The 18,531-nt window shown below is 35.2% G+C and overlaps 1 protein-coding gene across 1 annotated transcript; it reads right to left on the bottom strand.

Moving 5' to 3' along the window:
- Positions 1–12,154: 12,154 nt before the first annotated feature.
- LOC143858957 (receptor kinase-like protein Xa21) lies at positions 12,155–12,565 on the bottom strand. Its single transcript, XM_077369653.1, has one exon. It carries the CDS (start codon positions 12,563–12,565, stop codon positions 12,155–12,157), a length of 411 nt encoding a protein of 136 aa, XP_077225768.1.
- Positions 12,566–18,531: the final 5,966 nt, after the last annotated feature.

Consider the following 18,531-nt stretch of genomic DNA (forward strand, 5'->3'; position numbering starts at 1 on the left):
AAATACAATTGATTTATATTCCTTTCTATATCCTTAATCAAGATACAATTGCAACTTCAACAATGAAATAACGCTAAAATTCAGCTAAAACCTACAATAAAAAGAAACAGAAAATCAAGCATCCATGGCATTTTAAACCAACTGATTAACCCCCACAGACACGCACGCGCGCAAAAAAAATACCGCAATCCCAAAACCCTAACCCTAATAAATAGAAAAAAAAAACCCTAATAAATAGATAAAAAACCAACCAAAACCCTAAACAAATAGGGGAAAAAAAATCACACCATCCATCTAAGGGAAGACATGAAAAGGAAATTGATTCCTCTAGTCCAAACTAAAACCCTAAAGATTGTAACAAACCCAAGAAAACTGAAAAGAATTGATCCTACATATAACCAAACACTTAAAAAGAACTCAACCAAGACCCACATTTAAAAAAAAATAAAAAAATCAACCTGACCCATAAAATCAACTCCGTAGGATGATCAGACTTTACAGATCGGAGAGTTAGGATCATCATAAAAAGTTTATTTATAAAAAAAATCACTTCGGCCCACTTGATTCGAAGATCCGAACTGTTATTTTTTTTGGGCACCAGTGTAAATAAGCCTTTCCCATAAAATCAACCCCATAGGATGATCCAAACCTTCCGATCGGGGAGTTAGGATTTTTGGGGAAATGCCTATTAATATTGGACCCCATCAAATGAACGGTTTGGATATTTGAATAAGGATCGTAATGAATTTTCTAATAAATATGTGTTATATATGGTACTGATATTGAAACCTATGCTTATAGACCATGCAGGCAATGCAAGGTCCTCCAAAACAAGAAGTTTGAGATTTTGTCTTCAACTTAGAAGGGTTGACAGTAGAAGAGAGACAAGATGCATATGTAATCTTGTGACTATCGATGTGGAACACTTCAATATGATTAAAGAGCTTAATGATGAAGAGAAGCGGAAATGGATCCAACTTCTAAGCCAACGCCCACCAACCTAACTGGCATGGCTGCTTTTTGGCAAAATCACATAAAAAATCCTACATGCATAGTTCTGATATTGATGAATGTTTTGTTCTTCATTTGTTTAATTTATAGATCAATTGACTTTTATTTACATGTTATGTGCTTTCTTTACTGAACGTTGGAAGAATTTGGAACTCTGAGCGCGGTCACCGAGCCCAGCCTGCACTTGTTAAGCTTGGCATATTAATTAAATACTCCCTGTATACAAGAATCTGTCTAGATATGTCAACGTATTACTGAATATTCTCTCAATTTCATTGCAGTACTTGGATACAAAAAAGGCATAGTTTAGCACATTGCGCTACTTAAGGGTTATTGTTTGTTGTACAAATGTTTCCCAGCTGCATTTATTTTTTGCTATACATACATGTTTCCCAGTTGCACATTGCAGTACTTTCTTAGATCCAAATGGGATCCATTCTTCTGTAGCAAGTGATTTCAAAGTCAGACCCTTCTTCTTGTTTGCCTAAGCAAGCAGTTGAACCCTCATATATATCTCATGAGGATCTCATTATAGAGCTCCACACCACACATGGGACTCCTATACACGAATGGAGCATGGTAATGGAGATGCACCGAGTCATGGTCGTTTTTGTACATGACAACTACTTTGAGATCAACCAATTTGTTATATACTTTTAGATCAAATTAAAGTCTGCCCACAATTAAAGTCTCCCCAAACTAATTTGTAAATAGTTGAAGACACCCAATTTTGTCAAGGTGGAACTAATGGTAAGTTGTCGTGAGGAAGAATCTCATGTCGAGTCCTAGAGCACCGGTTCCTTTTCTCTCAATCTCTCTTTAGGTTATTGAAACAGGAAAATACTTTTCGAAAATGATTTTATCCCAGAGATGCAACAAAAGCTTGTCTTTACATATCACCCGCCTTTTACGGCAGAACCAAAAAGCCCATTATCACACGGCATAGCCGAGAAGTTAACTTTGAGTAAAAAAACATCCGTTTTAACCCAAAAATACTTAGTGTCTCGAAAGCTAACGATATCAGATTCATTGGAATCTTCCCGGAACGAGGAATCCAACGGATTTGATCGCGCGTGATTTGGAGTCCAATCGGAGAACTTGCGATCAGCCGAAATTCCCCAAAAGAGATGAAAAATCACAGTTTTCGAAAAAACACAAAAGACAGGAAATCACATTTCCCCACACAACCGACATGGCACTGATGTGACTCCAAATTTCACAAATTGTGAAATTGGATTTTCCAATTTCGCACTTTGCAAAATTTGAGTGGAAATTTACACAAATACCCCCCCGAATTCTATAAATAGAGGGGGCGTAAGCGTAAATCAGATTTTAACTTCTCTCTGGTTTAAATTTTTAACTTCTGGTTATTTCTCTTCTGGTTTTTCAGTTCAAAACCTTTTCCTGATTTTTAGAAAACCCTAGTTTCTTTACTTTAGAAGAGAGAAAGTAGAGAAATTTTTAGGTAGCTCACACTGGGCGTCGGTATTCTGCCGAATTTCCAAAGATCAGTAGCGACATCTTTCAAATATCGCCGTTCTTCTGCCGAATTTAACAGAACTACGAGCTATTTTTTTCAATAATAGCATCGTTGTAAAAAGAAATCCTCTGTCCAATTCACTTGATATTGATTCATATAGGCTCCAAAAGGGTTTTCGAACTCCAAAAGGCTTTCCAATTGAGTTTACGAGTGTTAGAATTCAGTTTAGAGGGTTAAGAAACATATATATAGGGTAGGGTGAAAACTAGTCGTTTTACTGGCATTTTAGTAAAAACTGCCAAGTTCCAAGAACTAAGCAAATCTCGGCGCACACTTTCTATCTGTTCTCTCTATTCTTGTTTGTACATTAGGTTCTATCTTTAACTAGTTGTAGTCCCGTGCGATGCATGGGGCGAAGAAAAAATTATGATCTTACGGATTTGTACAAATCAAGTTAGAAGTGTTCCTATTTTTATGGGATTCTTTATTGGGAAATTTTATTGCGTTAAATATTTATTGGAAAACTTTATTGCGTTAAATGCGTATTTTGCAATTTAGATGAAATCAATTTAGAAAAGTTCCTATTTTTTGGGACTCTTTATAGGAAAACTTTTTTGCGTTAAATGTTTATTGGAAAAAGATACTTTACTAAGGTTTCGTATGATAGAGGAATACGTGTGAAAAGGCGTTTCATTTTCCTATTTTTGTTTAGCGACTCTTAAAGAACTTTTGGAATTTCAAAAGTGTAAAACGGTGTGCAACATCCCCTTAAAGCGTTTTTAAATTTCGGAATGCAGTAGGGTGCCACGTGGCGCCACCCCAGCTTACCACATTCAGCTTTATATATATATATATATATATATATATATATATATATATATACGGTTCCTACACATATGTGTAGATAAGTTATCTACACACTAGCTTAAAATACAGTGGGGCCACATTATTTGGGTGATCCAAACCATTCATTTTTAAGGCCCTCAAATAGATAGGGTGTCCACAAAAAATCAGATCCATAGGATCATCCTAACCATTCGAACTGTGGAGGCAAAAAATGGACTAATTTGTGAAGGTTTAAAGACATCCATTTTACCTCCACAAATCGTAGGGTTGGGATGATCCTATGGATTTGATTTTTTGTAGACACCCTATCTATGTGAGGGCCTTTAAAATGGTTGGCTTGGATCACCCAAACAATGTGGGCCCCCACTGTATTTTAAGCTAGTGTGTAGAGAACTCTCTACACATATGTGTAGGAACCGTTTTCTCATATATATATATATATATATATATATATATATATATATATATAGAGGAAAAGGATTGTACACTCGACCGTACCTAAAGTTAGGTACGGTAGAGTGCCAAATCACATGGGTCCCCCATTTTTGGTGGGCATCTAAACCATTCATTTGCAAGGCCCCATCATAGATAGGGTGCATACCAAAAATCAGCACCATTGAATCATCCTAACCCCTCCAAAACTGGAGGCCAAAATGGGCAGATTTGTGGACGAACACTGTCTGTCCATTTTGGCCTCCACAAATGGATGGGTTAGGATGATCCTATGGAGCTGATTTTTGGTGTGCACCCTATCTATGATGGGGCCTTGCAAATGAATGGTTTAGATGCCCACCAAAAATGGGGGACCCATGTGATTTGGCACTCTACCGTACCTAACTTTAGGTACGGTCGAGCGTACAATCTTATTCCTCATATATATATATATATATATATATATATATATATATATATTATATAGATTTGTGGATTGTTGTTTGATTTGCCATTAAGTTTGAATTCAACATTATTTCTGGCAAAAGTTTTTACAATCCAATTTACCCCGCTCTTGGGTTGCCATACCCTCATTTTGTATTTTCATAATACTAATCTAGTTACCACAACAATAGTCAGTAAAACGTGATTTGGCGAAAAAATAGGAAAGACAAAATTTCGAGTTTTATACGGCATTGGTTAAAAAAACGAAGTTAAAAAAAAACAAAAACACAAGAAAATGATTTTAGAATTTTGTCATTTACAAAATATGGTGGGGCAAATAAGAAAGTTGGCCCAAAAAATATGTTTAAAACGTTATAACGCCTTTAAAATCTGTTTAAAACATTTGCCTTAAAAAAATGGAGTTTTATTCGTAGTAAAAGTTTTAAATGGCACACTAATAAAATACCTTTTTTTTTGGAAAAAAAACGCCGTTTAAAACGGAGTTTTGCGAACAATGGTCAGTATTGGATTGGATTTATCCATATCCCACGTGTAATTGTTGTAGTTATCCAGGAGACCTGTCAGTTGTGATTACTTAGATAGAATTGTCGTTTTTAAAGAACTCTGAATTGAAGGGAGAATTCATTCATTCGTTTCTTATCATCCTTATTGACCACCACAAATTAGCTTAAAATAATCGTTGATGTTTTTACATTTGCCAGTGGTAAGGACCACCTGTCACATTTTTGTCACATTTTAGCAAGGGAAATGATATCACCACAACCATGTTTTAATAGTTGCACTTTCCCAGTTTGTCTTTTCTTTTAAATTTTCTTGTGGGAACTGTAATAACCTTTTGACATCTCTTTAAATATTAAAAGACAAGATGCTTTAGTGGAAATATCAAAACATGGTAGTGCTGATATCATTTCTTAGCAAGCAATTAACCATTTTTGTTACATGTTCAAGCAATTAGGGTTATTATATTAATGTGAGTTTTGTGCAATGACCATTCTACTCTTTTTCGTCGACCAATATTATAGATTATCAGTTTACATGTGTGCCACTTTAAATATTAAAAGACAAGCTGCTTTGTGGAAATATCAAAACATTATAGTGCTGATATCATTTCTTAGCAATCAGTTGCCCAGTTTTGTTACATGTTCAAGCAAATAGGGTTGTTAAGTTAATGTGAGTTTTGTGCAATGACCATTCTAATCTTTTCGTTGACCAATATCATAGATTATCAGTTTCCTGTGAAGTTTTTTTTTTGGGGAAAATTCTCAAAAAAATATGATTTTTAGCTGCAATTCTCAAAAAAGGGTTAAGTTGGCTAATTTCTCAAAAAAGGGGGAAACGCATCCCCGGGAGTGTTTTTGGACTAAAATGCCCTTAGGGCACTTTTCACCTACCATCTTCTTTCCTTCCCCCTTATCTCTCTTGTTTTTTACTCTTTTTTGAAACTGAAATCTCCCTCATCTTGGAACGACGAGCTCTTGACCGGAGAAGACGAGATTTTCGCTGGAAATCTCCTTCCATTTGCTACAAATCATCTTCCTTTCGCTACAAATCTTCTTCTCTACGGTATGTGTTCAAATTTGAGATTAGGGTTTCCTTGTTTATGGTTTCTTCATGAAAATATTTTTATGGTTTGATTTGGTTTGCTTTATGGTTTGAATTGGTTTATGGTTTTCTTCATCAAAATGTTCGAATAAGAAACCCTTGAATCCATTAATTTGTTGGTCAGTTTTCCTTCTTTAGGGTTTTGGATAAGGTTTTTATGCTTAGATTTGGTTTGGTCATTTTCACAATCGTTCAGATTTGTTGGCAGGTTTGTAACCCTTTCAATGCAGTGATAATTAGTGGTTCCATATAATTTTCAGCCTTGTGATAATTAGTGGTTCCATATTATGCAGTGATAATTAGTGGTTCCATATAATTTTCAACTCTTTCAACCCATTAATTTCCAGCCTTGTAACTGTGGTTCGAAGGATGCTATTAATTTTCAACCCATATAATTTTCATTCTTTCAACCCATATATTTTGAATAATTTTTGGAGTTTGGTAAGAGGTGAGAATCAGTAATAATTAGTGGTTCCATGGATGCTATTATTGTTCCTGCATGTTTAGACAATTGTTACTGACATCTTGGAGAGAGTAAGATCCTTGGAACCACTAAGTGCTTCATAGGGTTGTAACAGTGGTTTCAAGGCTTGTAACTGTGGTTCAAAGGCCGTTGAAATCATAACTCTTACATTTTGAAGAGTCTAGAACTCCTGGAACCAATAATAGCAGTAATTAGTTTATTAGTGGTTTCACTGACTGTAACTGTGGTTCCAACTATCTGTAACCAATATTGTTTACATGTTCCCTTGACACCACTATGGTTCCAGGTAATTGTTAGTATTTAATTGTTGTTCCTTTAATGTAAATGTGGTTCCATTGACCCTTCAACCCAGTAATATTTTTTAGAATGAGGTCATACAACTGTTTCCGAGAGTCGGGAGAGTTTAGGACCCTTGGAACCACTAGATTGATGCAAATTGTATGACCTCCTGGTTCGAAGGGCCTCAAAGCAATAAATTTGAGATGTTTAAGAGTTTTGAACCATTGAAAGCAGTAATTATGATTCCCAGTAATCTTGGAATAACTATTTCTGAGATTGTAAGAGTTTGAACCAGTAATTAGTTGAATAGTTGTTCCAAGGGTTGTAAGTGTGTTTTCAAGTATCGCAAAGTAATATTTTTTAGATATTTAAGATTTTTATGGATGAAAGCAGTAGATTTGGTTGAAGGCAATCTTCCGTTTAATAGTAGATATATAATGTGCTTGAAGGCACTAATTCTGGTTTTCCCTTGTTTCTACAGAGAAGGGACGGAAGTTGTTATTCCATCTGCAGCTCCTCTCATGGTGATGAACTTTTTCTTTTTCCATTTGAATCTCCTAAAAGTACCACTACTTCAACTGTTAATGTTTCCAAGTTCCATTTGCTGGCAAAGTATGTTATATCTAGATGTTGTCATTCCCGCTTTCATGAGTGCGTCGAGGTGTTTCACTTAGGGGAGCACATAGAAATTTGATAAGTAAAATCCCGTTTGGAGATTTGCTACTACACCTTGAAGGTGTTGAGTTGCACAAGAAGATTTTGACGGCATTGGTGAAATCATGGGAAACGAAACGGAAAGCATTCAAAATAGGTGGCATTTTGGTTATGTTTGTAGCTAGTGATGTAGCGAAAATTTTAGGATTAAGTATGAGAGGCGAGAGGCCGAAATTAGTTTGGGATAGCACGACCGTTGATGATGGATGGAGGTTTGGGGCTCCAACAACCACCGTTGAACAGATTTTAGAGGTAATAAATACGAAATGTTCTCAAATGAGGAAGAATCAATTAGGTCCACTATGAAGCATGTGATCTTGCTGTTTTGTAGCATTTTCTTATTTGCATAGAGGGATCACAAGGCATATTCTTGCCTATTTCTGTATATTGGTCTGGAGACGGTTGGAAATGTTGCATGGACCTACGTCGTCTATGACTTCTTGATAGAGTCATTAAATTCATATGTTGCGAATGGCAATGGGCATATAGTGGGATGCTCTATCTTATTATAGGTAAATTTCACATGCAATCTTTAATGTTTCGTGTTTGTTAAGTATTGGATTGTCTAAACCATATTGCTTGATTTCAAATATGGCTATTTGAGCATACCGTGTTATGGGTACCTTCTCATCCCCATGTGGCACCACCCCAGCTTACCACATTCAGCTTTATATATATATATAGATTTGTGGATTGTTGTTTGATTTGCCATTAAGTTTGAATGCAACATTATTTCTGGCAAAAGTTTTTACAACCCAATTTACCCCGCTCTTGGGTTGCCATACCCTCACTTTGTATTTTCATAATACTAATCTAGTTACCACAACAATCGTCAGTAAAACGTGATTCGGCAAAAAAATAGGAAAGACAAAATTTCGAGTTTTATACGGCATTGGTTAAAAAAAAAGAAGTTAAAAAAAACGGAAACACAAGAAAATGAGTTTAGAATTTTATCATTTACAAAATATGGTGGGGTCAAATAAGAAAGTTGGCCCAAAAAATATGTTTAAAACGATTAAAACGCCTTTAAAATATGTTTAAAATGTTTGCCTTAAAAAACTGGAGTTTTATTTGTAGTAAAGGTTTTAAATGGCACACTAATATAACACCTTTTTTTTTGAAAAAAAAAACGCCGTTTAAAACGGAGTTTTGCGAACAATGGTCAGTATTGGATTGGATTTACCCATACCCCACGTGTAACTGTTGTAGTTATCCAGGAGACCTGTCAGTTGTGATTACTTAGATAGAATTTTCGTTTTTAAAGAACTCTGAATTTAAGAGAGCATTCATTCATTCATTTCATTTTTAAAGAACCACCGCAAATTAGCTTAAAATAATCGCTGATGTTTTTACATTTGCTAGTGGTAAGGACCACCTGTCACATTTTTGTCACATTTTAGCAAGGGAAATGATATCACCACAACCATGTTTTAATAGTTGCACTTTCCCAGCTTGTCTTTTCTTTTAATTTTTCTTGTGGGAACTGTAATAACCTTCTGACATCTCTTTAAATATTAAAAGACAAGATGCTTTAGTGGAAATATCAAAACATGGTAGTGCTGATATCATTTCTTAGCAAGCAATTAACCATTTTTGTTACATGTTCAAGCAATTAGGGTTATTATATTATTGTGAGTTTTGTGCAATGACCATTCTACTCTTTTTTGTCGACCAATATTATAGATTATCAATGTACATGTGTGCCACTTTAAATATTAAAAGGCAAGCTACTTTTGTGGAAATATCAAAACATGGTAGTGCTGATATCATTTCTTAGGAACCAATTGCCCAGTTTTGTTAAATGTTCAAGCAAATAGGGTTGTTAAGTTAATGTGAGTTTGTGCAAAGTCCATTCTAATCTTTTCATTGACCAATATCATAGATTATCAGTTTACATGTGTGCTCCCTGGATAATTGAGATAGCTGTAGCATGACATAAAATAACATATATTGCTTTGTTGAATCTCAGATTTATCCAAAATTATTCGGTGACAACAAGACTCGAATCTTTATACGTTAGACTGTGAGCTTCGAAAAAACTCTTAACTAGACCATTTAATGTATCGTATTGGTTTAAAACTAGACCTGGGCTTTGTGCAAGTTAGCCCTTCCATCAACAATCAGTAACAATATGAGTTGAAAACTCTTGTGTGTGAGGTAGTGTTGTTGTTTTAAGCTTAATAAATAACTAAGCTTAGATCTTTCATATCTAACTTTTAAAATTTATGCTTTTATAAATAAAAAATCATCATGCTTGTTTCTAAAGTTTGGAAAGGAGAAGTGTCACTAAAATTTCTTACTTTTTTAAAACAAGAAAAAAGGTAACTTGAAACAACCCTATTCGATTTATATTGATAGGGACCATCAATTTATGATGACATCCCCCTAAATTATCGATAATCATATTATTTCCCTCTAAATTGTGGGAAGAAAAAAATTTGCATAGGCTCCGTTTCTTTCGACGTAAAATTGGACATAAAATTTGTTTTACGTTTTTATGGCTCCGTTTCTTCGTTTCTTTCGAAAGAAACAGAGCCTTAAGAAAAAAATTCCTGTGAAAGTTTTTTTTTTTGGCAATTTTAAAACGTCCTTAAGCTCTTTCTCTCTCTCATGCGAATATGATAAAAATACTGAATTTAAAATAATATAAAATATAAATAAATAAATAAAATTAAAACACACCTTGAGGAGGTCATACACCTTGGCCAAAATGGAAATTTCAATGGGCGGATCGTGAGAAATCACAATGACAATGCCAATGGGTGGTACTTCGTTTATAATTTAGGTTCACTCTAAATCTCTCTCATTAGACATGTAGAATGAAGATACGAACAAAATTTCTTTATTTGTTGTTTGTTCTTATCAAGTGGGATAAGATAAAAATATAAGAAATTAAAGATAGGGAAAGATAAATGCGCACCTTTTCATTACTTAGGAAGAGACAAATAGAACGGAGTAATGCTAGGAAAATAGGGCTGCAATTAATCACACGGAAAAAAGAAAAAGTTGGTTTGGCCTCTTGCATTGCAATGCTTCCCTTATGATGTAAACATGCTTTTGAGGATGGCTATTGATACAGATAAATTAAAAAAGCTCATCCTCAAAGAAATGGAAGGCAAGGAAGGAAGTAGCTTCTGGCTTAAGGAGTTAATTAAGTTCCTTATGATTCCTGATAGGGATTTGAATATAGAATCACACGTAAAAAATTGATTCCTGATTTGGATTTGAACATAGAATCACACGTAAACAATAGTGTCAGCTGGAGATGGTTTTAAATTCCAATTGAAGAGCTTTTGTCTTAGGCAACACACTATCATGAAAATGGAAATGGAAGTGGGAGACTGAGGCAAAACAAACTATAAATGGCTTTTGTCTTTTGTCACCTGCGGTTTGTTTTGGGGAAATGATTTCAACACACACATCTTTTGACACTTGACACAAGAGGCTCATGTTTCTTGTCTTTTATATTTAAAGAGCTGTAAAAAAGTTTTTACTGTCCCCAAAAAGCACTTACCTGACAATTAAATGCTAAAAGACAAGATACATGCGCGCATGTATCAAAACATAGTTGTGCCGACATCATTTCCCTTATTTTTACTTCTCTTATAGTTTGACAGAGAACCCACCAACCTCAAATCTGAATTAATCACTCCTCAATGGATTGGAATTGAAAACGTTTTTCTTGTTTTCATGTGGTTAGAGTAGAACAGAAGGTGGTGTTGTACCATTCACCCTTCCTAAAACAGGGTATTCTTCACCCATCATGACAGTAGTTCTAGGCTTTATTCTTCCTAAAACTGGTTTTATATTACACATCACAGAGAAATATAAAACGCCCTTTATTCCTCATGATTAATCATACTTAGCAAAACACTGTTTAAAATGGCTTTTTTTTCTTTTTGTTTTATTGTGTGCCGTTTAAAACTTTTACAAAGACTAAAACTCTGTTTTTTTTAGGCAAATGTTTTAAACACATTTAAAATGCATTTTAAACACGTTTTTTCGGCCAACTTTCTAATTTTAACGCCACCATATTTTGTAAATGACAAAATTCTAAACTCATTTTCTTGTGTTTCTTTTTTTTTACTACGTTTTTTTCAACCAGTACCGTATTAAACTCGAATTTTTGCTGTCCCGTTTTTTTTTTTTGCCGAATCACGTTTTGCTAACCATGGGATTAATTGGTTTGTGCGTGATGAGTCCAATAAAGGAAAAAATCAAGGAGTCGCCTAAAGGAAGGAAAAATCAAAGAGAAAGGAAAACAAAAGCTAACAAAATCAGACGAGAATAAAAAGAAGAAAAAGTAGGAGAGTGTTTCTCATCAAAATAGGCCTATCTCACTCCATACAAACTTGGAGAGAGGGTTTCTCCAATACTGAATGTGAAGAAACGCATTCATCACATACAAATTCAAATGAAAGGAGAAAAAATGAGAATGAAGAATAAAGCCTTCTTCCACAAACTTATCTTTAATTTCCAACATGTAGCTACCTTGTTTTAATTAATGGCTTGGTAATCATCTTCCATAAATCTCCCAAGATGGAATGATCAATGTATTGCAATGGAAACCTTCGCACTCAAGATTTGATACTAATTTTGTATTAATAGGTAAAGAAAATATAGATATGAGAAAAAAACATTACTTGCAAGTGGCACCACCAAACAAAACGCATATAATATAACATTAACTTACAAATACATCAAAGAAATAACATGTAAAATAGTAATCTTTGTCCAGTGGGAAACTAAAGCGGATGTAGCAGTGAAATTTTATTTTTCATAGTATCTCAAAAATTACTGAGGTAAGATAAACCTTCAGTGACAAATAAGGCCCTATTTCATCATTCTCTATGGATCCCAGCACCAATATATATGTTTCTAATAGAACACATTTCCTTTACAACGCCTCCCATCTCCATTCGTTCTCTCGGAGATTCTGCAGAACACACCACTCCAATCCTCACTAAAGATACCAAACACTCCTGCAAACGACGTATCTTGTCATTGTAATTCTCAGTAATGTTTGTAGCTCTTCCTTCATCATCATCTACAAGAACTAATGGATCCAGTATCTCCATCACTCGATCAGGGAAAGAAAATTGGACAAATTTGTGAAGACTTAGGCCATCCTTAAACATTTCATCTGTGGGGCGCTTTCCAATGAATATCTCCAATAAAAGAATCCCATAGCTATACACATATCCGGTTGTGGACACATGACCACCTGCCCCATATTCTGCAATTCCACACATCTTTTACACTTTTTGTTGTGAGAAAGGATATAAGATACCAGTTAGAAACTAAAAGCAAATATGAGGTTTGATTTTGAAAAAAAGATGAAAATTTTATCTAGATAATTGAATGATCTCTTCACATTTAGAAACCTAAGTTGCATGGAAAGAGTCTAGAATTTTTAGAGAAACACATAAGAAATGATTTAGCACAATGAAAGAAAATATAGAAGTTATGTCCTATGTTGCATTAGTATAGGACCTATAGGTAAGAGTGTCAAAATCTGACATGGTTATCTAGTGTCAAATTCAGCAAACCTTAAGAAGAATGATTTGTAGATTCGGCAAAATATTTTAATCAATTGTCAAATTTTAATTTTTTACATAGTAATATTATTTTAACCAGTAACATATTTAAATTTTGATAAGTTAAGTGCATATAATATTTTGTTTTTTTAAGAAAATTACTAATAGGATGGGTAAAATTCAAAATGTGTGATAATTATGAAGCTGTGGCAGTAGCATCCAGTAAAACAGAAAACAGATAAAAGAAATCTAGAATTGTCTTAGAGACTCGTGCAATTTGAGACGTACGTGTCCCAAACGAGTACTTCACCCATTTAGAAGAATCAATATAACATGGGTTTCGGCCAATCAAGTCATGTAAGTGATGAATAGCATTCCAATATGTAATACTAAAAAATGCTAGCCAATTTTCGACCATGATAAGTTCTCAACATGATTTTTTCATCTAAAACCAACCAAGTCTCAGTGATTACACATGCAAAAGCACTACAAAAGTAGATTAAATTTAATTTCATACTACTTATATAGTAAAAAATAAGTTGAAGTAGAAGGAAAGTGAAATGATGTCATTTTCTAAGTACAAACAAAATAGTTGAAAATGTCAAATCTTTAATTTCACTTTCATGTTGACTTGGGATAGGCAACTTAAAAGGCAATTGTCAAAAAATCCATTAAACACAAGGAAGTAGAATGAATAGTGCACACCAACCAAACGTGTCTCGGAAAGGGAAATGGCATCATTTAACCTTCCTTTCCAAGAGAAAAACTATTTAAGTCACAAAATTAATCCAAAAGTCTCATATTTATTATTAGGAATTATTAGAAACCTCCTAGACTTATATTTATCAAACATCTTAACTTTAGGATAATTGGCAAACAGAACTTAGGATGGTTACCAAAAGGCTACAATTATTCGCATGACCATATTCTCATTATGAGTAAGACTCACATTGTTTTACACTTTTTAATGAGCTACTGAGAGTTTTGTTTGGAATTGTAATAACATATATTGCTCTGTTGAATTGAATCTCAGATTTATCCAAAATTAGACAGGCTGATACAATTGTCTCTGCCTGGGCTTTGTGCAAGTTAGCCCTTCCATCAACAATTGGTAACAATATGAGTTGAAACTTTTGTGTGCAACGTAGTGTTGTTGTTTTAAGCTTAATAAATAACTAAGCTTAGATCTTTCGTATCTAACTTTTAAAATTTATGCTTTTATAAATAAAAAATCATCATTTTGGGTTTTTCCACACTCAAACATGCTTGTTTCTAACAGGAATTTTCTTGAAAAGTTTGGAAAGGAGAAGTGTCACTAAAATTTCTTACTTTTTTAAAACAAGAAAAAAGGTAACTTGAAACAACCCTATTCGATTTATATTGACAATGGGCGGATCGTGAGAAATCACAATGACAATACCAATGGGTGGTCCTCCGTTTATAATTTAGGTTCACTCTAAATCTCTCTCATTAGACATGTAGAATGAAGATACGAACAAAATTTCTTTATTTGTTGTTTGTTCTTATCAAGTGGGATAAGATAAAAAGATAAGAAATTAAAGATAGGGAAAGATAAATGCGCACCTTTTCATTACTTAGGAAGAGACAAATAGAACGGAGTAATGCTAGGAAAATAGGGCTGCAATTAATCATACGGAAAAAAGAAAAAGTTGGTTTGGCTTCTTGCATTGCAATGCTTCCCTTATGATGTAAACATGCTTTTGAGGATGCTTTTGAGGATGGCTATTGATACAGATAAATTAAAAAAGCTCATCCTCAAAGAAATGGAAGGCAAGGAAGGAAGTAGCATCCAAAAAAGAGATAAAAGAGATCGATTGTCTTAGAGACTCTTACAATTTGAGACGTACATGTCCCACAAGGGTACTTCACCCATTTAGAAGAATCCATATAACATGGGTTTTGGCTAATCAAGTCATGTAAGTGATGAATAGCTATATTGAGTAGGGGCTAATCAAGTCAGGTAAGGGTACTTAATTCCGCTGACAATTACATTTCGGGAGCTGAACTAGCAGGTTCAATGGCTATATTGAGTAGGAAACTGATTTTTCATTTGAGTTTTTATACCATTATCAGTAACTATGCTCTGGAACACTTTCCAATCCGTGAACATGGTCTCATGCATTCAAAGAGGGATTCAAAATGATATAGCAACCACCTTGTTTAGTGTTCATCATGAGAAGCTAAAACTAAAAATGCAGAGAAAACACCAAAGTAGTTATTCCTATACACAGATTACATGTCCTATAAAGACTGCCAATCACAACTCAATTAACTTGAAAGAGGGGCTGATCGATTGCCTCATGGCATCCAACACCAGTTGAGTCATTCAAAAGCTGGGCGACTTGGAGCCAAATTCCCATGTGTGGTGTGGAGCTCTATAATGAGATCCTCATGAGAAATGTACAAGGGTTGGACTGCTTACTTAGGCAAACAAGAAGAAGGGTCTGACTTTGAAATCACTTGCTACAGAAGCATGAATCCCATTTGGATCAATGTGCAATTGAGTAGGACCTAACCTGAACCTGATGGGTTTACCCGATTTCAGCTTGGGTTAAGTTGGCCTTACATAGGGTTGGGTTGGGTTTGAGTTGAAGTCTCGCCATCGGACCTGACCTGCACCCAAGGTTGTCCCCCTAATACCCATTTTTATATATTTTCTTTTCTGTTTTTGCCCTGACCAAGCCGAGCCCAACCCTTTATCGGGTTAGATGGGTTGGGTTAGGGTTGATAGATTTAAAGGTTGGTTGGGTTAGAGTTGACCTCCTCAACCTGATGTTCGGATTGGGTCAAATGATCTTGGCCGCCCAAATTATTGGCCCAAGCGTCACATCCATGCTCCATTGCGCATGACCCCACTTTGATCGGATGATCCTAGTGTAATACCCGGCCCCAAAGTAAGAAGTTAGCGGGTGCCATTATCAAAGAAAGGGTATTTGAATTTAAAAGTATAGAATTTAATTTGTGATGAGTGTCATTATCAAATGGTTCAAGGCAAATTTACCACTTTCGATTTCCAAAGGAGGCAATCGTAAAGTAATTTCAGAGCAATGAGAATTTATAGCAGTTTTTAACTTGCTTAATCGGATTGTTTGGGGCCTACTTTCGGAGAGTTTCATAATGGAACAAAACTCCTCTTAGCTATGGACGATTAAGGTGGTACAAAGTGATCTTAGCTGTAGGATTTTATCCTACTTTCTAGGATCTTATGTGTATCTCTTAAGGGCGTTAATTAGTTCTCTTTCATATGCCTAATTCTAGGAAGTTTAGAATAAAGAAGAAACTTTCATTCTTAATGTGTTTAGTCAACCGATAACAATGGGAATGAGATTAGGATAAGTGGGTGGAAACGGGCGGGTTGGAAAACGAAAATAGGAAGTTTCCCCTATGAAAAGTGGACGTCTAATTCTCTTTTGTCTCTAGCTCTATCTAGGGCTTTTCAATAGCAGTAATTTTTTCCCATTAATCAAGAATTTCTATCCTCCTTAGACCCCTATCTCAATTAGGATGGCCAATCATCTGTATTTCAAAGAGAAGGATTGAAGCATCAAGCCTTTAATTTTCATTTATTATATTGAAGGTTCAACTCTCTGCGAATGGTTAATTACATATGTTATTGTTTGTGATCTGTTGGAACAATTTATTATTATATTGGGATCTGTTGGAACATATGGTAAGCTATGGCAGACCAGGACATTAAAGTTGAGTAGAGGAAAACACCCTTCATCGAGGTACGTAATAACGTAATACTTTGCGCGAACCGTTAACCCATTCTCTTTAATTACATATGTTATTATTTGTGTACCTCCGATTTGTACCTATACAATTTCAGATATCACTTGGGTCTAGCATGCTATTTTTATTATCCTATATACCATTTGATTTCAGTTGTTATGATATTGTTTCGATATTGACTCTTTGGCTTTGTACCGATATGGATTACTTTGATTTTTGCCTTTGCCACGATATTGTTGAGTTTACCTATAAAGTGAACTTTCGAAACTCTTACAGAACCCTTTTGCCGAGCTTTGACGATTATCCTTATGAACTCTTCGATACCATCTGTTTGGACTCATATGGCTTTTGTTACCGTCATTGCTTTGGTTGTTTTAGTTTGTTACGAACCTTTGATATGACACCTGAATCTTTGGAAAATATCTGTTTTGGACTCTGAATTTTGGATCCGTTATCTGGACCTTTGGAACTAATGTGAAACACCCACTTTGAAATGTGAACACCTTTTTCTGAACTGTGTGAACTTTGAACACCTATTGAGAGGCTTAGGTTATGTGAACTTAGAAAAGACCCCATCAGAGGGGCATGGGCATTAGCCTAAATGCATGTGAACATAACAACTGTGATCCCGCCAATGTGGGATAAACGTTGGCCCTGTCGACAGGTATGTGAACCTAGGAACTAGTTCCGACACCGTGGGCGGTCGGTGTAAGCAATAACACGCTTTTTGGACCCGTGGGCAGTCGGGGTGATAATAACTTGCTTTTTGGACCCGTGGGCTGTCGGGGAGAAAATAACTTGCTTTTGGACTAAGCCAATGATCTCGAAGTGGAGTTTGCATTTTGAACTTTGAATTCCAAACACTCTTTGGCATTGACTATTGTTTTGATATTCTGGACACCCTTTTTAGCTTTGGTTTTTGTTTTGATTATGGCTTTGACTTCTACTTTGATACTAGCTTTGATTACTGTTTGATACTATTTAGTTTCGACTGCACATCCATTCAGTATTCTGTTTTGATATGCTCTTTCGATTATCGTTATACTCACTCTTTCTGTTTGAGACTTACAGTATTTAGCTCTGACCTTTCTATTTGACCCTTATTGAACCTTGGCATGCTTAGACCTACACTTAGAGTAGTGCTTTATTATGTACTGAGCTCTTCAGCTGACTGTGGTTTATAACATTTTCAGATTTAGATCCTCATGAGGCGAACGAGGAAGTCGAGGCTTAACCTTTGAGATCTTTTAGTTTGATTTGGTCACTTAGACAGTGAGTATTATGTGAACCCTGTAAGAGATGTTGCTAAATTTCTTTAAGTTTAGCTTATTTTTATGCTTGGATCTGATATTTTCTGCTAGCCTTGTATACTTGTAGGGCTTGCTTTGCGGGTATACGGCGTTGTCATGTCCTATGCCCAGGGTGTGGTTTGGGGCATGACACCTAGCCCCTTATCCAAAAAGTGCTTCCGCTCTAGGCATCTGAATTAATTGGTAGTTTTCTGTCTATAAGATCAATTGTCTCAATTATACGTAAAAGCCCATGCCCCACCCCCCATCGGACCCCATACTTATTGTTTGATCTTGATGGTAACTAACTAGGCCATAAGCTGAGATTAGAGATTAGATCATTTACACAATCTTTTGGCACGAATTTGTTTCTAATAATATTTTTGAGCTATTTTACTCGTTTATGAGGGGCTCACAATTCGACAATATTGATATCTATATTTAGGGGATTGACATTGATATTCCCACTCCCTATAGACAATAATCCCACACCTTTTTGTTATGTAATTTTTGGGGAGTTAGAGCCACTAATTTTAATTTCCAAATGATTAGGTGTAAATGCCAGTAATTGGTCTGATGAAAACCACCTTGTTTGAGGATCCAAACCTTTCAGTTGTTGGGCATTAATGTTAATAGACT

The sequence above is a fragment of the Tasmannia lanceolata genome, unplaced genomic scaffold, assembly GCF_043159265.1.
Source record: "Tasmannia lanceolata isolate RefF3 unplaced genomic scaffold, GAP_Taslan_0.1 ptg000029l, whole genome shotgun sequence".
NCBI lineage: Eukaryota > Viridiplantae > Streptophyta > Magnoliopsida > Canellales > Winteraceae > Tasmannia > Tasmannia lanceolata.